Source organism: Sorex araneus, chromosome 2 (assembly GCF_027595985.1).
Source record: "Sorex araneus isolate mSorAra2 chromosome 2, mSorAra2.pri, whole genome shotgun sequence".
Lineage (NCBI taxonomy): Eukaryota > Metazoa > Chordata > Mammalia > Eulipotyphla > Soricidae > Sorex > Sorex araneus.
Genome location: NC_073303.1, coordinates 75,849,577 through 75,869,821, shown reverse-complemented (window position 1 = coordinate 75,869,821; position 20,245 = coordinate 75,849,577). Strand labels below are relative to the sequence as shown.

Sequence of the window (20,245 nt, the reverse complement as noted above, 5' to 3'; positions counted from 1 at the left end):
ATTGTGAGTCTTGTTACTGTTTTTGGTATATCTCCAGTCATACTATGTTCAAGTACCCATCCCTCCACCAGTGTCCATTTTCCACCACCAATGTTCCCAGTATCCTTCCTCTCTCTTTCCTTTTGGATGTTACAGTGTGCAATACAGGTACTAAGCGGCCATCATGTTTGGTCCATAGCCTACTTTCAGCAGGCACCTACCAACCTGAGTGAGCCCTCCAACCATCATTTACTTAGTGGTCTCTTTTCTATCCAGCCGCCTCTTCCCCCCTGCACGTGAAACTAGCTTTCAAGCCTCCTGACCTTTATCTCTACTGTCCTTAGGTGTTGTTTCCTATTATGCTATCTCATGGTGATTCATTAAAATAAAATTTTTTAAAGTTTTATGGAAGCAACTGATATTTAAAATGTTGATTTTCAGGTGAAATTGATTCATTTTCTTCTTCTCTCTCCTACAGTTGTCTATATAACTTGATGCCACGAGGCATTAGATGAGAGATTATATACGAGACAGATATGAGAACAGCATACCTTTTGCTTCTGATGGTCGTAAGAACCACATCCTTTCTCTTATTGTGAATTGCAACATGCAGAAAGGAGGCCTGCTGCTTGTTCAAGACAATGTCAGCTCCGTAGCTCAGGAGAAGCAGAACAGCTTTGGCATGGCCTGCCCTGGCAGCAAAGTGTAGTGCCGTATTCTTTTAGGGAAAAAGAACAGGGAAAATATAATGACAACGGTTCATCAGCCTTGGGCACTTTATGGAATTGTTTCACTGTTGAACTTCTCAATAGGAATTATTAACACAACTATATCATTAATATATACACAAAATTTAAAACTAATAATTTTTCTTCAACAGTTAGAAGACAAAAGACAAGATTTCAGTTTTCAGTGTAAGGATATTCCAATGAATATAGAAGAAAATACATATGGGACATGTGCCATCTAGTAGAGCAATAGCTACAGATTTGGAGTTTTCATATTTTGCTTTGAATAAAAGATGATTATAAGGTTAACAATCATCTAAAGTTTAGTGACAAAGACATTCATAAAACAATCGTAACTGCTCTCTCGCCATAATTTTATAAATGGCCACACATTTCAATACTTGCTCTCCGAAAGAGAAGGCCATCAGGAAAGAAGGAGTTTTTCATATCAAATATAGTTACATTTTATGAAAACTTAACTCTGTCCTTTCCATTTTTCACAGTTCCCCAGTGACTGGTGAAAACTTCATCATCATCATGTCACATGAACTGTGGACACTGTGCAGCTCTGTGACACGGAAGCATTCTCTTTAGCACATACCATCCCAGGGGTGGTGTCATTCCACTTCTATTCCCCATGACTTTTTTCTCCACTTTTAGTGTCTGCATTTTAATAAACCAATAAAAAGCTATTCATAGGGCAAGGGAGGTAAAAAAAAAAGTAGCTAAGAAAGCATTCTTGCAATTTTTGGCAATTTCTTCTATGCTGAGACAGGCAAGGCATGAGAAATAAGGCACATACCCCTTCTTCATCCAGCCTATCTGTGCACTTCACATTAGTGTCAAGAATGACCTTCATGGTCTGAGTGTAGCCACCCAAGGATGCATGATGCAAAGCTGTCCAGCCATTGTGGTCGCTGATAAAGGAATAAGAAAAGAAGTTCACATTCACTTTTTTACACAAAACATGGGACAAAAGGGCCACTGGCTTACTCATCTGAAAGTGGATCAGGTCACAAGATGATAAATGAATATCTGAGTCTAGCATCTCGATATTTATTACATACAAAAAATGAGCAAATTTCAAACCTGATAATCTTCAGTGCTATAATTCACATACTTCCACGGATTAACGCTTAAAAGTCTATAAACAGGTCGCAAAACCTTGGGACAGGTGGAACTACAACACATGTCTGTCAGGCCTTTCTTGGTGTAAACATCACTACTTTATTGGGGCCGGTACTTTGATTAATAGGTTTTGAACGTTGCCTAATGGTCTCTCACTGCCATCCTAGTGAAACAGAAAGATAGCTGGGCAGACCACTTTCTTTAACAGTCACAAAACTTTCATTTCATATGACTTTTTTTTTTTGCCTCCCAAGTAGTGCTCTTGGCACGTGCAGGCCACTTCCATTTAGACTTGGCCTGTGTTTCCTGGCCAGATGGTTCTGTGGTTGGGTCTATGAGGGGTTATTCAGACACAGGGTGCTGGGTGTGGGAAGCCAAGAGGACCATGCCCCATGATACTTGGGATCCATATGACATAACAGAGTCTTACACAGAACATGGAGGTGTCTCTCCAGCCCTAAATAGGCCATCTCCTCATGTTGCTTACATAGTTTCATTTGGTTTTGTTCATGGGATTTAAATATAATAAGACTCAGGATTCTTGTACAGCTCATAAAACCTAAAGGAATCTTTTTATGCCCATCATACAACAGATTAAAATAAGAGGTATTCTTTGAACCTAGATAGTGTATGTGGGCATAGAGTCTTGAAGCTGTACAAGCGGGTAGTAATACATAATACAATAAATTTTGAGTTGCATTGAAAGGTTCAAGAGCTATCTGACATGAGGCCATTTACTTTATTTTGTGACCTTAAGCATCTTAAATTCAATAAACCTCTATATTTTCATTTATCAGTTGAGAGTAGTACTAACTTACCTTTAAAATACTGTCTGCCATGGAAGCAGGGGGAGGGTGGGAAAGGGGGGTATACCGTGGATATTGGTGGTGGGAAATGTGCACTAGTGGAGGGATGGGCGTTTGATCATTGTGTGATTGCAACCCAAACATGAAAGCTTGCAACTATCTCACGGTGATTCCATAAAATTTAAATGAATGAATGAATGAATAAATAAATAAATGTTGAGACTTCACATTACATTTTACGAATTATTCAAATGGATGAAAGGATAGAGGGTGGCCAACATTTAGACATCAAGATTTAAAGGAAAATAAAAGCAGGCTGTGGCTAATTTAAAAGAACACAAAATCATTTGAATCATGTCCTCACCTGAGAAATAAGGCCCCTTTTTTCAGAAGAAGTTGAACTACTTTATCATGCCCGTTCTTTGCAGCTAGGTGGAGCGGAGTCATTCCATGAAGGTCACCTTCGTTCAAAAGCCTCGTGTCGCTAATGTCTTGCAGGAGCCTCTGACAGGTATTGATACGCCCATAACTTAAAAAAAAAGTTTTCACATTATTAAATTAAATAGAAAATAGAAAATAAGACTTTCTCATATGTTGCTTAAACTAAACCTTACCTGGCTGCGAAATGCAGGGGTGACTTCTTATCTTTGCTTTTTGAATTAATGGAAACATTATAGCAAAGTAGATTGCTTACAGAAAAAGGTATGCCCTGTCTACAAGCATAATGCAGAGGAGTACAGCCTTCAAAATCTTCATCCATTACCAGCTCCTTAATATGTTGCATCTAGGGGAGAAAAATAACATTCAACTATGGCTCTGCTAGCATAGTTTTAGAGTGTTCTTAAAAATATTCTGTAAGATAGCATTTTTCTACAAAATTTAAAATATATTGAAGATTAAAATGCAAATACCCTAAAGGTTATAAGAATAAACTAATTTTGGATGATAGCATAGTCCCTTTCTCCCTATAATGTACATTACTATATTAGAAGTGCTGAGAAATTTTGCAAATAGAAAAGTAATTTTAAAAGTAATTTAAAAAGTAATTTTAGCTCTTTAATTAATGTATTTTGAGAGCCCTCCCCACCTCAAGGGAACCAGTTCTGGCATCTGACCTCCTCTACCCCACCTCCACCACACTCCAGGCCCCTTTCCACATACTTGGGCCAAGCCTCACACATGAGCGAAGTCCCACGGAACCCAGGTAACTTGGAACCTTATGATCTTGGACTCTAGGCTCAATGGGACCCGGGAGCAGAGATCCTCTGCCTGCTTCCCCCAATCTCCGGTGACCCAGGGGTCACACCCATCAGCCACCTCCTACCGGTGCCAGATAATCTCCTCATCAGCCATCCTCCAGAACTCATGGCTGCTTCTCCCAGAAGGGAGCATAAAATGAGGCCGCCATAACCATGCCATCAGACTCCACACCAGGGGTGCCCCAGAGGGGTCAGGTAAGAGCCCTCCACACCCCAAGGGACCCAGCCCCGGCAGCCAAACTCCACTAACTGCTGCCACACTCCAGGCCACTTTCCACACACTCAGACCAAGCCTCATGCATGAGTGAACATATTCCTGGACCATGTGGCCACTTTGCAGCTTTGCAGCCTTGTGACACATCATCATAAAGGGAAATATATATGTATATATGTATACATATACATATATATGCCTCTCGGAGAGCCCAGCAAGCTACCGAGTATCTTGCCCGCATGGAAGAGCCTGGCAAGCTCCCCATCCTGCATTCGATATGCCAAATACAGTAACAATAACAGATCTCCTTCCCCTGACCCTGAAAAGAGCCTCCAATTGTTGGGAAAAACAAGTAAAAAAAGGCTGCTAAAATCTCAGGGCTGAGACGAATGAAGATGTTACTGGTTCCCACTTGAATAAATAGATGAACAACGGAATGACAGTGATACAGTGATATTAATGTATTTTATAGTGTATTGATAGATGCCTTCTATGGATGTATTTGATCACAGACCACACTTTTAGCCTTCCCCTCTTTTTCTTTCCCAAATAGCAACTGAGTTAGATACTTATGTATATATTTTTTATTTTTTATTTTTTATTTTTATTATTTTTTTGGTTTTTGGGTCACACCCAGCGATGCACAGGGGTTACTCCTGGCTCTTCACTCAGGAATTACCCCTGGCGGTGCTCAGGGGACCATATGGGATGCTGGGATTAGAACCCAGGTCGGCCGCGTGCAAGGCAAACGCCCTACCCGCTGTGCTATCAGTATATATTTTTTTTAATGAATGAAATGCTGATGAATTTTGTTAAAGACTTGGGCTCACTTTATGTTTTAAATGTACATCACACTAATAAATGAATGGAAAATAGTTAATCCGACCAATATAGAAATCAATTCTTATTTTTCAAATATTCAATTAACCATGCATTTTATTCTTCATGAAGGACTCTGATGATAGTGAAATATATTATTAAAATATACAATGTATATTCAATAGGAATCAATAAATCTAAATAGGAGAGAATATTTTAAAATCTTAAAAAGATATTGAGTAATATTTTCTTGATTAATGATGAATTTTTCATGTTCTTGGCTTTTCCACTGATATACAAATTATAATGATCAATTTGTGAAAAAAGATGACATATGGTAATATAATATGAAAAGATGGTAATATGAAATGCCTGTCAATTAAAAATCTCAACCGAGAGGCTGGAGTGATAGGACAGTGGGTAGGGCGTTTGCCTTGCACGAGGCCAACCCGGGTTCGATCCCCGGCATCCCATATGGTCCCCCAAGCACTGCCAGGAGTAATTTCTGAGTGCAAAGCCAGGAGTAACTCCTGAGCATCGCTGGGTGTGACCCAAAAAGCAAAAAAAAAAAATCTCAACCAAATATAATTTGTTACTATTACGGTCATAGCCATTAAAAGAACACAAACTCATGACTACAATGCTAAAATAAATATTCAAATAAGCGATCTTGATTTTAAATGGTATTTAAATTCCAGACTCATTCTCTATAATAGTAAAAATGACAATAAACAAAATCACTTCACTTTGAAGGCAACCCAATTTATGGAAAGTTATCCATGTATCTATCTACATAAGTATATATTACCTGCATAAATTCGGGTTGCAAATTTTTTAATCCATGAGGTTGCTGTACAATCATATGCAAAAAGTTTCTTCCAAAATTATCTTTTATGTCTACTTGAGCACCTGAAAAAAAAGCAAAAAATAAATATAACATCTATTCATTACTAAAACATGGCTTATGATAGATTTTATTTTTAAATTAATTATTAACCTACTGTAGCTGGTTTATGAGTTGTATATGATTTGGGGGTACATTTTTATATCTCTTCAAATGAATATCCCCTAAAATGCTCACCACCCAATAATTAAAATCCATTTAACATAGTCTGTTGAACCCTGTCTAGTAGGATGAATTTTCAATTAAAAAATTTTTTAACTTAAGTCTTTGCCAATGTTCAACTTAAAAGAAACCTCATTTATATAACAAAACTAAAAATATAAAAAAAAATTTATCTTTTAGTATGTGAGTGTATTAAGGGGGTGGGTCCAGAATTTTTGTTTTTTTACATAAATATGTAAAATCTTACCATTTAAAGAATGGTGTGCAAACATGTGGATACTACTGAGTAAGAAAGAAGAGAACAGCATCACTGTCCTCTTTGCTATAATTATACCTGCTTTGCATCTCAAGTGGAGATAATGAGAAAAATTACATCTTTTCAGATTGATTCATTGGGAGAATATTGATGAAATGTTCAGGATCATACCTGGGATATTACAGTTGTTTTATAAATGTTACCTACTATCGGTTGGCAATTACCTAGGTATAGCTCCCTAACTGGAAAAAGTACTCTAGATATGGGAAATTTTCTATTTCTCTTTGTACACATAGAACCTGGTCCAATGCTTGCTATGCAATAAGTAGTTAGTGTTTCATCAACCAAATTGAGTAGCTGTTTAAAAGGCTGTCTTGGCCCTTCTTAGTACCTTTGGAGAGTAGCAAATTGACAACATTCCAAGATGCAGAAGTAGTTGCTAACAAAAGTGGAGAACGTCCTTCACAATCAATGGCATTTATGTCTGCTCCCTAAAATAAAACAAATCATTCAATATGGAGTTTACAGTCAAATCATTTGACATTGTGATCTATAAATAATGTGAAGTCCCTGGGGTAAAATGTCCAAACGATATCTAGTGCTCAAATATAACTATAAAGTGATTTGAATTCTGCTATAATTCCATGTAACTTCGGAAGTCAAAGCATTCTATTATAATTTCAACAGAACAAAGTTGTCTTCACCACCTATGGAGGTAGCTCAAAGAGCCCATAAGGCCATAAATTTTATCCTCATCTCTTATTGTCCCCCAAGCACTGTTAGAGGGATCTCTGGAAATCCCCAAGCACTGCAGAGTGGGGCTCTGGTGGACCCAAACAACTCCGGGCCCACAAAGTGCACCATCACCAGTCTTAAACATTGATTCATTCGGCCCAGACAGCAGTAGGCCGGTAATCTCTGGAGCAGTCCCAGGCTCTCTGAACACTGCTTAAGGGGCCACCACACAACACATCATTCTCAAGTTACTTTTTTGGTTGACATCTAACAATAAATTTGCTATCTTCTACACCCGAACTTTCAACTTCTGGTTCAGTGAACAGTGCTGTTCTGCAGAAATTTCCTACCAGTTCTCAAACAAAGTTATTGCCACTTATCATACAGTCTGTCTGAATCATGTGATCGTACTATTATAAAATTTAAACATGGGCTTTTATTTCTTTCTAAGTGATTCACAACTATTTCTCCAGTTTTTATGGGTCAACAGATGTAAAAAAAGGATTGAAAACCATTGACCTAAATCATAAAAATAAAACGCTTTTTACCTTCAGGAATAGTTAAATTCCCTTTGTACGAAAAGAAAACATTCAATATCCATAACAAATTATCTCCAGTTTTATTATTTATATAAAGAGCATTCAAATGAAATTATTCAATTTTTCAAAAGATCTAGTTTACTTGAGAGCATTATTTAAACTTATTGTGAGAGCACATGCCTTGCACGTATGAGGCTCTAGGTTCTATCCCTAGCGTTTTGCACACACACACTCACGCGCACACAATATCACATTCTCTAAAATTAGAATTCCAAAATAGTTGAGAAAAACTAAATTGAAACATTAATGATATGTGTTAATGAATGTTTAAATATTCACCTAGCAATAACCATGCTAATGGACTGAAATATTTGATATGACAAGAAAAAGAAAAAAGATTTTTAAAGCTCAAAGAATAATGCTATATTCAGGATAGGGTAATGCCACTGGGGTATTTCCCTTTTAGGATATCTAAATACAGATGACCCTGGAAACTGTTTCCATTTTGAAACCTGATAGTGGCTCATAAGCTTCAGCCTCTGTTTACTTGCCAAGTGAAGAGGCGGCTACAGTTGCCGAAAATTTTGCAAGACAAGAATCCAGGGTTCTCTGATGCAAAGAGCTCAATTTTAAATCTTGTGATTGATAACACATATAAATAACAGCTAGCTGTGTATGATAGGGATAAACAGATAGAATACTTATCCATTAAGAGTCAGAATCAACTCAAAAGTCAATTGATCTCACGTCTTAGAATGGAAAAAGAGTTTCTGGCCGCTGGAGAGGCAATACAAAATTTAAGGTGCATGCCTTGCACACAGTCAACCTGAGTTCCATCCATTGCACCCCATATGGTCTCCTAATCCCTGCCAGGAGTGATCCCTGAACACTGCTAGTGTGGCTCCATCCCCAAATAAATCAAATATAGAAGATTTCTGGTCACTCTGGTGGGGATGTGGTGCTGGAACGTTCTATGCAAAAAAGCCTACTACCAGAGATAAGGACCAGGAGGTTGGCCCCACAGCGTGGAAACTGGCCTCACATGCTGGGGGAAGAGGCAGCTCAGATAGAGAAGGGAACACCAAGTAGAGGATGTTGGGAGGACCCATTAGGGTTGAAAAATGCGTGCCAAAAGTAGACCATAGACAGAATATGATGGCCACTCAATACCTCTATTGCAAACTACAACACCCAAAGGATTGAGAACAAAAGGGAATGCCCTGTCACAGAGGCAGGATGAGGTGGTGGGGGACGGGGAGGGGGGTGGTGAGAGGGATATTGGGATCATTGGTGGAGGAGAATGGGCACTAGTGGAGGGAAGGGTAAATGATCACTGTATGACTGAAAAGCAACACAAAAGCTCATAAGTTTGTAACTGTACCTCACAGTGATGTACTAATAAAATTAAAACCTACTACAACCCTACTACTAACAGTATTGTAAGTCATGGCATCTAACTAAAAATTTAAACATTAGAAGAAGATTTCATGCATTCACTTATTATAAACCTTGGATAATAGTTTTAATTTCTCAATTCTCCACTGAGAGCTTGCACTGAGCAATTAAAGTGACAGGAGCTGTCAATTCAGCCCCCAGCTCTAAAGCCCAGTACTGAAGAAGGTCATCCCTTACACATCGCTCAGGCAGATTCACAGAAGTTTTCCTTGCCCTGAATCCACTAGATCTCCACCTCCACAAAAATATTGATATGGATATCAAAATTAGGCTCTGTCACTAGTAAATTCTCAGTAATTATGTCTTGCATTATGCATTTATACACATTTTTCTCCATTTATAAACAATCCCATTGTGCAAATAGTTTTTTTACTTATAAACAAGCAATTAAATTTTGGGTTATTTTCTAAAATACATATAATGTAATAAAATGATTTTTCAACCACAGAGAGTCATCCAGAATATGTTAATGAAATAGTTACCATTGAAATTAAGTATTCTGCTAGTTCATGGTGATCGAATAAAGAGGCTCTGTAAAACAGAATTATAAACATAGTAAAGTACTATTGATATGTTATATCTAAGCAATATAAAACTACTAATTTTAAAAAGCCAACTTATATGGTAATTTAATAACATGATAAATGCTAGAGAATTAATAACCTTTCAAAATACATAACTATGCAATAAGATAATAGGAAAAAAATAGGATATTTTAAGATAGTAGTAATAGGGATAGATCAAATGCATCACAACACACTCTTCCTTATGTTTTAGTAAACATTTTTATTGATAAAAATTATGAAGATGCACTGATGTGAGCACTACTATCTGCCTTAAGAGTTTAAAATAAAAGAACTGGTTTTGATCACTGTGATCATGGGGAAAATGCGTTTTATGCAAGAAGTGCCTGAAATAATCTACAGGGCTCAAAATGCACCTTTTCTGACAAAGTTACCAGGACAGCATTATCACTTCCTAAGATCTTACGAAGCCCCCACTCCCCAAATTGGGAAAATTGAAGTACTTTTTATCTCATAGCCTATCCTAAAGATGATCTAATTAAAAAATCAAACAGAAGGTTTTCTATCTACATTAAAACACTGAGATAACAAATGTAAATATCAATGATTTAAAAACTTACTCCTGATTGAAAATACCATTTGTTTATTCAATATTATCTGAACTTTTTATATCCTTTTGTATATGAATCTTGAAATCAATTTTGTTAATTTTCACTGAAATTCACATGAGGCTGCATCATATTTAAAGTACATTAAATTTATTGGGCTGGAGAGATAGCACAGTGATAGCCACCTTGCACACGGCTGACCCGGGTTTGGTTCCTCCGCCCCTCTTGGAGAGTCCAGCAAGCTACTGAGAGTATCTCGCCCGCACAGCAGAGTCTGGCAATCTACCCATGGGATATCTGATATGCCATAAACAGTAACAAGTCTCACAATGAAGACGTTACTGGTGCCCGCTTGAGCAAATCGATGAGCAATGGGATGACAGTGATACAGTGATACAAATATATTTAGCAATTTTATGAAATAAACAACAACATCAAAGCGCCATTTGATTTGTTCTTACTTCTCCCCAATCTAAATGGTGGGCTTCAGACTAGCAACATTAGCATCAGTGGAAATGTATTAGAAATGAAACTCTCAATAGATGCAAATATTGAGGTTTAGAGATCTTAAATGACTTTCAAAATTAATCACGTAGGACCAGAACACCACCTTTTTTATTCCACTATTTCATGAAAAAATACTGTTCTGTTCTGAAATAAATCCATTATTTCAGCAACAACAATGTAGAGAGGTCTTTGCACAATAGTCACAAAAGGAATTCTAGCCCAAAGAGAAAATCTTCCCTGGAAACTCAAGATAAATTACAAACATCATTGATTATTAAAAAAGATATTCCAGGACTATAGACCAGTATAAGATTCACCAGAATTGGCTTGAACGTGAGCTAAATCCTTTGTCCATCCTAAGTGAGTACTCTAGCTAGAGGAGTCAGAGACAGAATAGAGTAGGTTAGGGAGACTTAAGAGTTAGGTGGCTGGACCTGGTTTTCAAAATAATTCCCTATTTTGCATAATTGCACAGTAATGCTGTGTTCTAGATGGATACATTTTAACTATACCCAATATACTGTGTCTCTCAATGGAATAAATACTGGAATCACTTAGAGTCTTTAAAAAAAATCCTGAGATCTATTCAAGAGATTCTGATACAGCCTGGAATATTAATTGGACTGGGATTTTTGACTTTAGTAGATTAAAATGTATAGAAGTTTAGAAATCTCTGGTGTTTAGATTATCTGAGCTTGTTAGCATTTTTTCCAGAATTTTTTCTTTTCACACATATACAGTTTCTAAGTAGGGTTTCTGAATCTCATTTATATCATTGATTTTTTTGACTTGCAATTTGATTATTTCTTCCTCTACTGTTCCAAAAAGTTAGTGTCCTTATTTTAAAATTATTTTTGGTTCTGGAAAGAAAAGCTGAGTTGGCTAAAACACACATTTTGCACACAACAGGCCTGGATTTGATTCCTGGTACTGTATGGTCCCAAGCAACACCAGGAGCACTGAGCCAGGAGTTACTCCTTATCACTACCTGATGTGGTCCCCCAAACAAATATATCTATATCTATATATTTTTTCATATTATTCAATTATTTTTCTTTCCTAGGAAGTCAATTAGCCTTTTATTGATCCTACTTCTATTTGCGTTTTTCTTTTTTGGTTTGTGTATCTTTTTAAAGAAGATTTTTGTTTTATTATTACTATTTTGATTTGGGGGCGACATCCACCTGTGTTCAGTGCTTGCTCCAGCTCTGAGCTCAGAAGTCATTCCTGGCAGTGCTCAGGAGACTCTAAGTGATGCTGGGGATTTAACCCAGGTCAGGCACATGCAAACCAAGCATCCTTCCTGCTGTACTATCTCTGTACATCTCTGCAGCCCCCGTAGATATTTTCAAAAAGGGTTTTTTTGAGCCATGAAATTTAATTTTCATATCATCATAATTAGGCATTCCTTGGAATTATTTTATGTTCACTCTAGTCCTATTGTATTTTGTGGCTGTTAATGTGCACATTCATTCCCCACTTCCCGAATGTTAAATTAGATCTCATATTTTGTTTGTTCTAAAAGATATTGTAGATTTTCTGGTCCAGGTATTATTGAGTATATCACAGCTTTTACTGTCACTCTGGGCTTCTAGCACGCTCAGGGCAGTGGTGTGTGTGCATGCATGCCTGTGTGTATGTGTGTGTGTATGTGTGTGTGTGTGTGTGTGTGTAAAGACAGACAGCAACCCAAAATAGAGATGGAAAACTAGATTCCCACCTCTCCATTTCTTTGAACTAGTGAGCATTTTGTCTTGAGTTCTCAAAGGAATTGAAAAGGAATTAAACCCAGTGGAAACTACCTGATTCCAGTTTTGGCATCTAGAAAATCTATAGATTCAGATAACTTTTATCTCTTAAGTATATTCTGTTAAACTCTGTAGAAATATTTATCTTTCTTGCTTAGCATTTCCTAAAACTATACACTGCAATTGTGAGAATGGACATAAAGGGAAACAGGCTGGAGAAAGAGGATCATTCATATGCACCTGCCCCACTATTGTCACTCAAAAATAGGAAAGTTACACACCTGTAGCATTGCTAAAAAGGGCTTGGTAGCCATTTGTAATGAGAAGCTGAGCAAAAGGCAATTCATCTCAGACCTGTATCCACTGAACTAAGAACTGATCCAGGACATGCCACATGAGATCTAATTCTACAGTAAGACATCTAACAATTGCCTCTGGTCCCAGACGACCATGGGATATGCTTTCATACATGAAAATGAGAAGTGTGTACAAGCAGTGCCAAGCAGGAAACTTGCCTGTGAAGCAGCGTCTCCTGGTTTCCATCAACCGCATTAACAATATCAATGTTTCCGGAGTAGGAAGAGATCATCAGTTTCACGATCTCAGTTGCCCCCTGGGTGGCAGCAAAATGAAGGGCTGTGCACTTGCCTGTCTGAAAAGTGATATCAGAATCAATGTGTACATCCCACTTTCAGGATATGCTGAAATTCAATTTTGAGGGTGTTTTTCTCTCCCCAGGCCCACAGAATCAAAGAATATAGGATTTAAGATAATGAGTAGCAATCACTTTGATCTACTGAAAAGCATCAGTCATCAGTACAATTTTGCCTCCTTACACTGACAGTTCTTGGTCATGCTACCAGCAGTAGTACCATTACCTACTTATAATTGTAGATAGCTCTCAAAAATTCTTTACATATATTGAAATTTGAGATTTTATATTATTGTTTCTACTTAAACTGTTGGAAATAATGCATTTCCATCCAATTCGACTATACAAGAGCATTTTGGAAATGTGTGACAAGGCTAAATATGGCATAGTCTACGAACAATTACCTCCATCATGTCCAATTTCGCCCCATTGTCCAGACACAATTTAATCATTTCCAAATCACCACCCTGAACAGCCATGTGCAGAGGACTAGACTTCCCATTATTTACAAAATTAATATGACTTTGTCTTGGATAGCCATGTTCATCACCTTTAAAGGAAAATGAATTCAAGAAAACAAATAAATATAAAGGTTTATTTTAATTTCTTCTAGACTTACAAAAATCCATTTATATATTCTATTAGATATTTATCAAATAAAGAGCAAGCACTAGAAAAGAACTCTAATGGGATATAATACTGGAATGAATCTACTCACCATACTTTAATATTATTTCCAGGCAGTTTTTGGCCCCTGAAAATGCAGCCTGGTGAATAGGAAAACATCCCCATTTATTTGATTTACACGGTTTAGCTCCATGTTTTAGCTAAAGGGGAAAAATAGAATTAAAAAAGTCAAATGACACAGGTTAATTCCCAATCATAGTAAGATTTATATGCCTCTGCCAGACGATTTCACTAGTCTCCACTTCTGTGAACTACATAGCCCATGGAGGGAAGCTGGTTCCATGGCAGTAAGTGTGGCCTTGAAACACTGTATGCATGAAATTCTATTGTGAACAGTATTGTTTTTGTTCATTTGTTTGTTTGTTTGTTTTGGGGACCAGACTTGGCTGTGTCTGGCGTTCAGGACCACTCATGGTGGGGCTTAAGGGACCATATGAAGTGCCACGGATCAAACTCACGTTAACCATGAGCAAAGCAAGTATCCAACCCACTGTAATATCATTCCAGACCCCAATCCACTATTTATTTATTTGGTTTGGGGCCATACCTGGCCATGCCCAGGGTTTACTCCTGCCTTTGCCATCAGGGATCATTCTTCATGGTGCTCAGGGGACTATATGGGGTCTGGAGATTAAACCTGTAGGTCACATACAAGACAAGCTCTCTACCCACTGTGCTATTACCCCAGACCCTGCTTGCTCTGTAATGATCTGCATTTATGTTGTTTATTTGTATGTTAAACTGATCTACATATTCTTCTTTTGAGAAAGTCATTACATGTTGAAATTTAAAGCAAACTAGATTTGTCTTATAATAATATTCTAGATGATTTATTCTAGATAAAGAATTATCTAGAATGTTTGGCTATGAAAACATTACCTGAAATAGTAAGTTTTACTTTGATAGCACAGCAGTTGGGTGTTTTGCCTTTCACGCAGCTGACCCGAGTTTGATTCCTCCGCCCATCTCAGAGAGCCCGGCAAGCTACCAAAAGTATCTTGCCCTCCCGGCAGAGCCTGGCAAGCTACCCGTGTGTATTGGATATGCCAAAAACAGTAACAATAAGTCTCACAATGAGAGACGTTACTGGTGCCCGCTCCAACAAATCGATGAACAATGGGTTGACTTTGAAATCTAAAAGAATTTGTAGAATCTATAAAAGTACATAATACTAGCTAGTTCCAACTTCAATCGTGTTTTTTTTGTTTGTTTCTTGTTGTTTGTTTATTTGGGGGCCACACCTGGCATTCTCAGGACTTACTCCTGACCAGTGCTCAGGGATCCCTTCTGGCAGTGCTCAATGGTCTACATGGAACTGGGTATCAATCAAAACACAGTAGGCCACATGTATGCTGGCACCTTACCAACTGTACCTAATTCCAAGACTTCCCTTTTAGTTAATTTTAATTACTTTCAGGTAATCAAGAAATAATTTTCAAAATTTTAGGATGGAATACTGATCTGTCATTGGAAAATTCTCTATTATAACCAGAAAAATATTTTTGTTAGTTCTGATTTTATCCAATTTTGCTTTGTCTTTTTCTCTTTAAAAAGTGTTTCCAATATTAAGTTTATGAATTTTTTTTCTCTAAAGGAAAAAATTGCCTTTTCACAAATAATCTAAAATTATTTTTGTTTTCAACTTGACCATTTTATCTTAACTTTATTGTGGTTAATCTGAGGATCTTATAGATTTTTTATTTGAGTGCCATTTATATTCATTAAGTTTTTTGGTCCAATCATAATAGCTTATAAGAATACATGTATTGGGGTCAGAGCAATAGTACAATAGGGTGTTTTCCTTACACTCAAAGGATCTGGTTTCAATTCCTGGCACTGCATATGGTCCACTGAGCCTTGCCAGGAATAAACCCTAAGCACCAAGCCAGAAGTAAGCCCTGAGCAACCAGGTGTGGCCCACTAACAAACAAAACAAAACAAAAAAACCCTTGTTTTTCTCCGACATATCTAATATGTAAGATGTTATTTATAAATTTAAATATTAGGAAGTTTTTAATTTTATTTCCTGACTCTCTGAGAGAGTAAAGAGGGAAGACAAAATATAGAACCAGCGTGAACATCACATCAGTGACTGCTATTTGAAAGGAAGCTCTTTCCTGGAATTCTCATGCCACATTCGGAAGGCTCCGAGAGAAGCAAGAATTGGTTACCTGGAAGGACCACTAGAGAACAGTCAGCTAGAAGGGGAGTGTTTTACCAACCACTCCACAGAGACAGTGCCAGTTCTACTGTTAGGGTTGACTAGCAACTTAGTTATTATGTCACAATAGAGTTCCTTTTTTGAATACACCCCTCCCCCCACACACACTCCTACACACACACACAAAAGCAGTTTCCTCTTCTCTTAGGAACATGAATTAGTTACTTCCACTTGGCTTTTATATTGTGGGTCCAACAATGGGTCTTTAATGGACTAAATTTATCTTTCATTTGGTCTTACAGAAGCTCAGAGTCAAAAGGATGATTTAGGGCCAGGGATATAGCTCAATGGGGTGGAGCACGTGTCTGGCATATGTTAGGCCCAAGTTCAATTCCCAGCACTTGGTGGCACCCACACCACTGCTGTATGTATACATTGCACCATGGTAGCCTTAGGGTCTCTAGCACTGCCAGGTCTGAGTACCCAGTCTTCAGGTCGGTCCACACCAAAAGGGACCAAGTCTCACCAGGAGTGGCACCCCAGGTCCCACATACTTCTCTGGAATCTCTCCAACCACTATTGGTACACAGACTATTCTATTTTGTATTCTAGCTTGAACAGTTCCAACTTACTTTCTTCTGCCTGAACTTTCTTTTTACATTTTCTTTAATGTTAGCCTCTAAAACGTTGTATTTCTAGTCTCATATCACTTCTGAAAATCTCTGATCATTTAATATTAAAGTAGTGTGAGCATATACAAATAGATAGAGCAGGGTTTTGTTTTATTTTTGCTTTGGAGCCCTACCCAGCAGTGCTCTGGGCTTTCTCCTGGCTCTACCCTCAGAGATCATGCCGGGTAGGGCTGGGAACTATATAGGGTTCCGGGTTTCAAATCTGGGTCAGCCGTATATAAGACAAATGCTCTATCTGATATACTATCACTTTGTTCTCTAATTTGGTTTTTTTATGACATATTTTCTGTGTTTTAAAAGTTTGCTAATAAGAGACACTGATATTTTTGTAATAATAAAATGATAATAACAATCACTGTTGTATAAATGAAATGATAAAGAAAACAAAAAATGAATAAAATACCAACCAAAATCTGTAGGGCTTCACTGTTATCTCTTGCACACGCAATCAGAACAGATGTGTTGCCATTTTCTCCTTCTAAGTTAACATTAGTACCACTGTGTTCTGTCAGGACCTACACAAGTAAGGAGCAATTGTCAAAAAGTTAAGCTGTAGGTTTCATCATAAGTCACTAGTCTTCCACTATGGACAAATATGCAGCTCTCACAGGCCAATTACCATGTCTTTATGTTTATTTTTATTCTTCTCCCAAAGAACTTATCATAAAACCTTGGAAAATGTTATTGCAGTACTAAATTGTAAAACTGGAAATAGAATAAAAGCTAGCATGCATAGTTCAGTTAAATACTTATCATTTGTAATAGCCATGTTAATTAAAATCTTCAAGAAGGCCAATTTTTCACTTGGAGTCACTTGAAATGGTAAGGGAGGAAGAGAGGAGAGGGGGAGGAAGAAAACATTTCCCCCATTCAGTCATTCTTTTACTATTTTGATTACAAATAGTCTAGAAACGTGTCAACTCAAATGCCACCCTCATTAGTAAACAGAAAAAAAATAGTTTTATGTAACACTGATATAGCTTAACTCAGAGGTTCTCAAACTTATTTAGCATATTGCCCCATTTTCAGATAAAAAGTTACCTAGAACCGTCCTGGAAATCTGTAAGTGAACAGACAGAAAGAGCTTCTTCCCCAAACTGCAACCAAGACTACTGCCCTCCCCCCCACATCTTTTCAGTGACCCCCAAGGGGATTGGTCACCCACTTTGGGAAAAACTGGCTTAACTAATTCAAATAGTCCAAACAGAAACATTTTTTTATTATTTAAGACATGAGCATATTTCTCATGGAAATTAATTATTTAAATTAATTCCCATTGCTCATCAATTTGCTCAAGTGGGCACCAGTAACGTCTCACAACACAAGCCACTGTGAGACTTCCTGTTACTATTTTTGGCATATCGAATACACCATGGGTAGCTTGCCAGGCTCTGCCATGCGGGTGAGATGCTCTCAGTAGCTTGCTGGGCTCTCCAAGAGAAACAGAAGAATAAAACCCAGGCCAATAAATAAATTAATTAATCAGTTAAAATAAATTAGTTAAAAACCCACTTTCCCCTCATTTAGTTAACTTCTAACCGATGTTGGCCAAGAAATGACAGATCTTTAAAATGTTCAATTGAACAACAATGATCTCATATAAATGTCTCTATCAAAACAGAAATCTTTGAATATGTACTAGAGGCCATTTTTTATATCATTCTTTAGTCACTATTGTGATATATAACAAATATTTGGTCTCCATCCACATTCCTATCTCATAGTTTTTCCCAAATTCTTAGAATTCCATAATTATAGAGATATGAAATGTGTCTCTTGATATTTTAATTAGGAAAAGCTTGAGGAAACACCCAGAAGGCGAGGGCAATACGCCTGATGAATAAGTTGAGTGACTACAGTTGCAACCTGTAGTTATTTCACCCCTTTGCCCTCAAGAAACAGAGAGGATTTGGAGGTTGAGTTGAATTGCTGAAAGCCAATGAGTTCATCCATCATACCTATGTAAAGACACCCCCAGAGAAACTCCTGAAGCGTGCTAGGGAGAGTTTTGATTTGGTCAACACATTTGTTGCATACTGAATGTCAATTGTTTTATGATTGATTTTTAGCATGTGCTTTTAGAGCGATAATTTTTCTTCTAAGTGGAAAGTTTTAAAAGGATGCCCACCCTATCTGCACTTAGGATGAACTTCCCCATTGTAAGCTAAAAGAACGGCAGTGTAGGAAATTAAGATACCATCAGGTGTGTGCGCCCCTGTATTGCTTGAGCACGAAGCAAAGTAATGATGAATTTGCAATAACATCCCATAAAAATGCTTGTGAGACCACCATTTGTTGCTGATGCTTACAGACACCCTTGTAGTCTGGACCCAGCCTACTGGTTCTCCCTTCATGGATTGTGTCAAGGTGCTTGGTTAAGCATAAGCAAACGAGATCTGGGAGAAAGGTGTATCTGGAGACGGCCTGGAACCTCAGTACATTCTCCCCATTACTTGCCCTACACTATGTCTTCAATGTGGCTGATTCTGCATTGTATTCACTGAGTGACCTTCCAAGGAAGTGTTTGGGGGAGCTTGCATTGCTGGGTATCAAATTCTAGGGATCAAACTTGGAGCCTCTACCTGCTAAGCATGGATATCTCTCAGCTGCTGAGGTATATTCTTTGACAAGACCTGCAGTCTGGAGTGTGAATATAGGACTTCTAAGCTCTGTGTACTGTTTTTAAAAATAATCAAATGAGGAAGGCATCCTGAGACACTGATTTCTAGCTAATTGTTTAGAAGCACACACAGGGCAGCTAAAGTCGGAGTAGGGGTCTAGGGAATCCCCAGACTCTGGCAGTTGGTCAGAAGCCCAGGAGGGCAAACTGGTGTCGATGTGGAAGGAAGTGGGAGAGACTGAGTCTGTTACCTATGGACACAGGTATTTCTGGGTAGTGTCGGAACTGACTTGAATTCTCAGATACCTGCTATGTAAACAGGGCTACAGGGCACCAACTAAGTACTACAATAAAATTGCAGTGTGTCTATAATGAAATTGCTTAAAAAGAATTCATTAAGTAACCTATTTCTTAAAATCTTAAGATTTCTTTTTCAGAAAACACACAGCCTCTCACTCAAACCCTTTCAAAATAGAATGAAATAGAATTTACCCTAAGAAGCGAGTACTCTTGACTAGTTGACATCAAATTCATCATTAAACTGCTTAAATTTCATCAACTGATGAAACTAAGTTCACCAAAATCTATAAGAAGAAAATATTTTTATTTGCTCTCTTAAAATCACAGATTTATAGGCGAGGATTGATTGGGTGCTATTGCCAAACTGCTACAGGTACTATTTTTCAAGCAGCTGTGATAATTTTTTTTACTGCAGCAGTCCCAGGGAGAGCAACTACTACAACTTCAGTAATGACTGGGCAAGTCGGGGAGGTCTGCAGATGAGATCTCTGGAGATCTCTTTGTAGAGAATCTAGGAAGCCTCAAGGAGGGTCAAACCACTGGGTTCTTGGAAGGTGAAACCCCAAAGACTAAAGCCTATGGACACTGAGACACAAAGCTGCTTCAGTACTCTCTGGGTAAGGCAAGCAGAATCTTTGCGCAAGAGCTGGAACTGAATGTTTTACTTTACTCATGTAGGACACTATGGAAAGTTCCAGGGAAGGATAGAAGAGACAGATGGAGAAGCACTGGAGTTGTGTGTGTGTGACAGGGTCAGGGTGA

At 37.8% G+C, this 20,245-nt stretch overlaps 1 protein-coding gene across 1 annotated transcript in view; it reads right to left on the bottom strand.

Annotated features, from left to right (window-relative positions):
- Window positions 1-20,245, bottom strand: part of TRPA1 (transient receptor potential cation channel subfamily A member 1) — a 53,587-nt gene that overhangs the window by 23,144 nt on the left and 10,198 nt on the right. The window contains exons 4-14 of the mRNA XM_004602574.2: window positions 16,971-17,078; window positions 13,742-13,850; window positions 13,428-13,573; window positions 12,887-13,023; window positions 9,467-9,515; window positions 6,647-6,746; window positions 5,742-5,842; window positions 3,256-3,425; window positions 3,006-3,170; window positions 1,510-1,624; window positions 531-697 (exon numbers count right to left, since the gene is read on the bottom strand). Of these exons, the coding sequence (XP_004602631.2) occupies window positions 531-697; window positions 1,510-1,624; window positions 3,006-3,170; window positions 3,256-3,425; window positions 5,742-5,842; window positions 6,647-6,746; window positions 9,467-9,515; window positions 12,887-13,023; window positions 13,428-13,573; window positions 13,742-13,850; window positions 16,971-17,078 (1,367 nt within the window). The remainder of the gene's footprint in view (window positions 1-530; window positions 698-1,509; window positions 1,625-3,005; window positions 3,171-3,255; window positions 3,426-5,741; window positions 5,843-6,646; window positions 6,747-9,466; window positions 9,516-12,886; window positions 13,024-13,427; window positions 13,574-13,741; window positions 13,851-16,970; window positions 17,079-20,245) is intronic.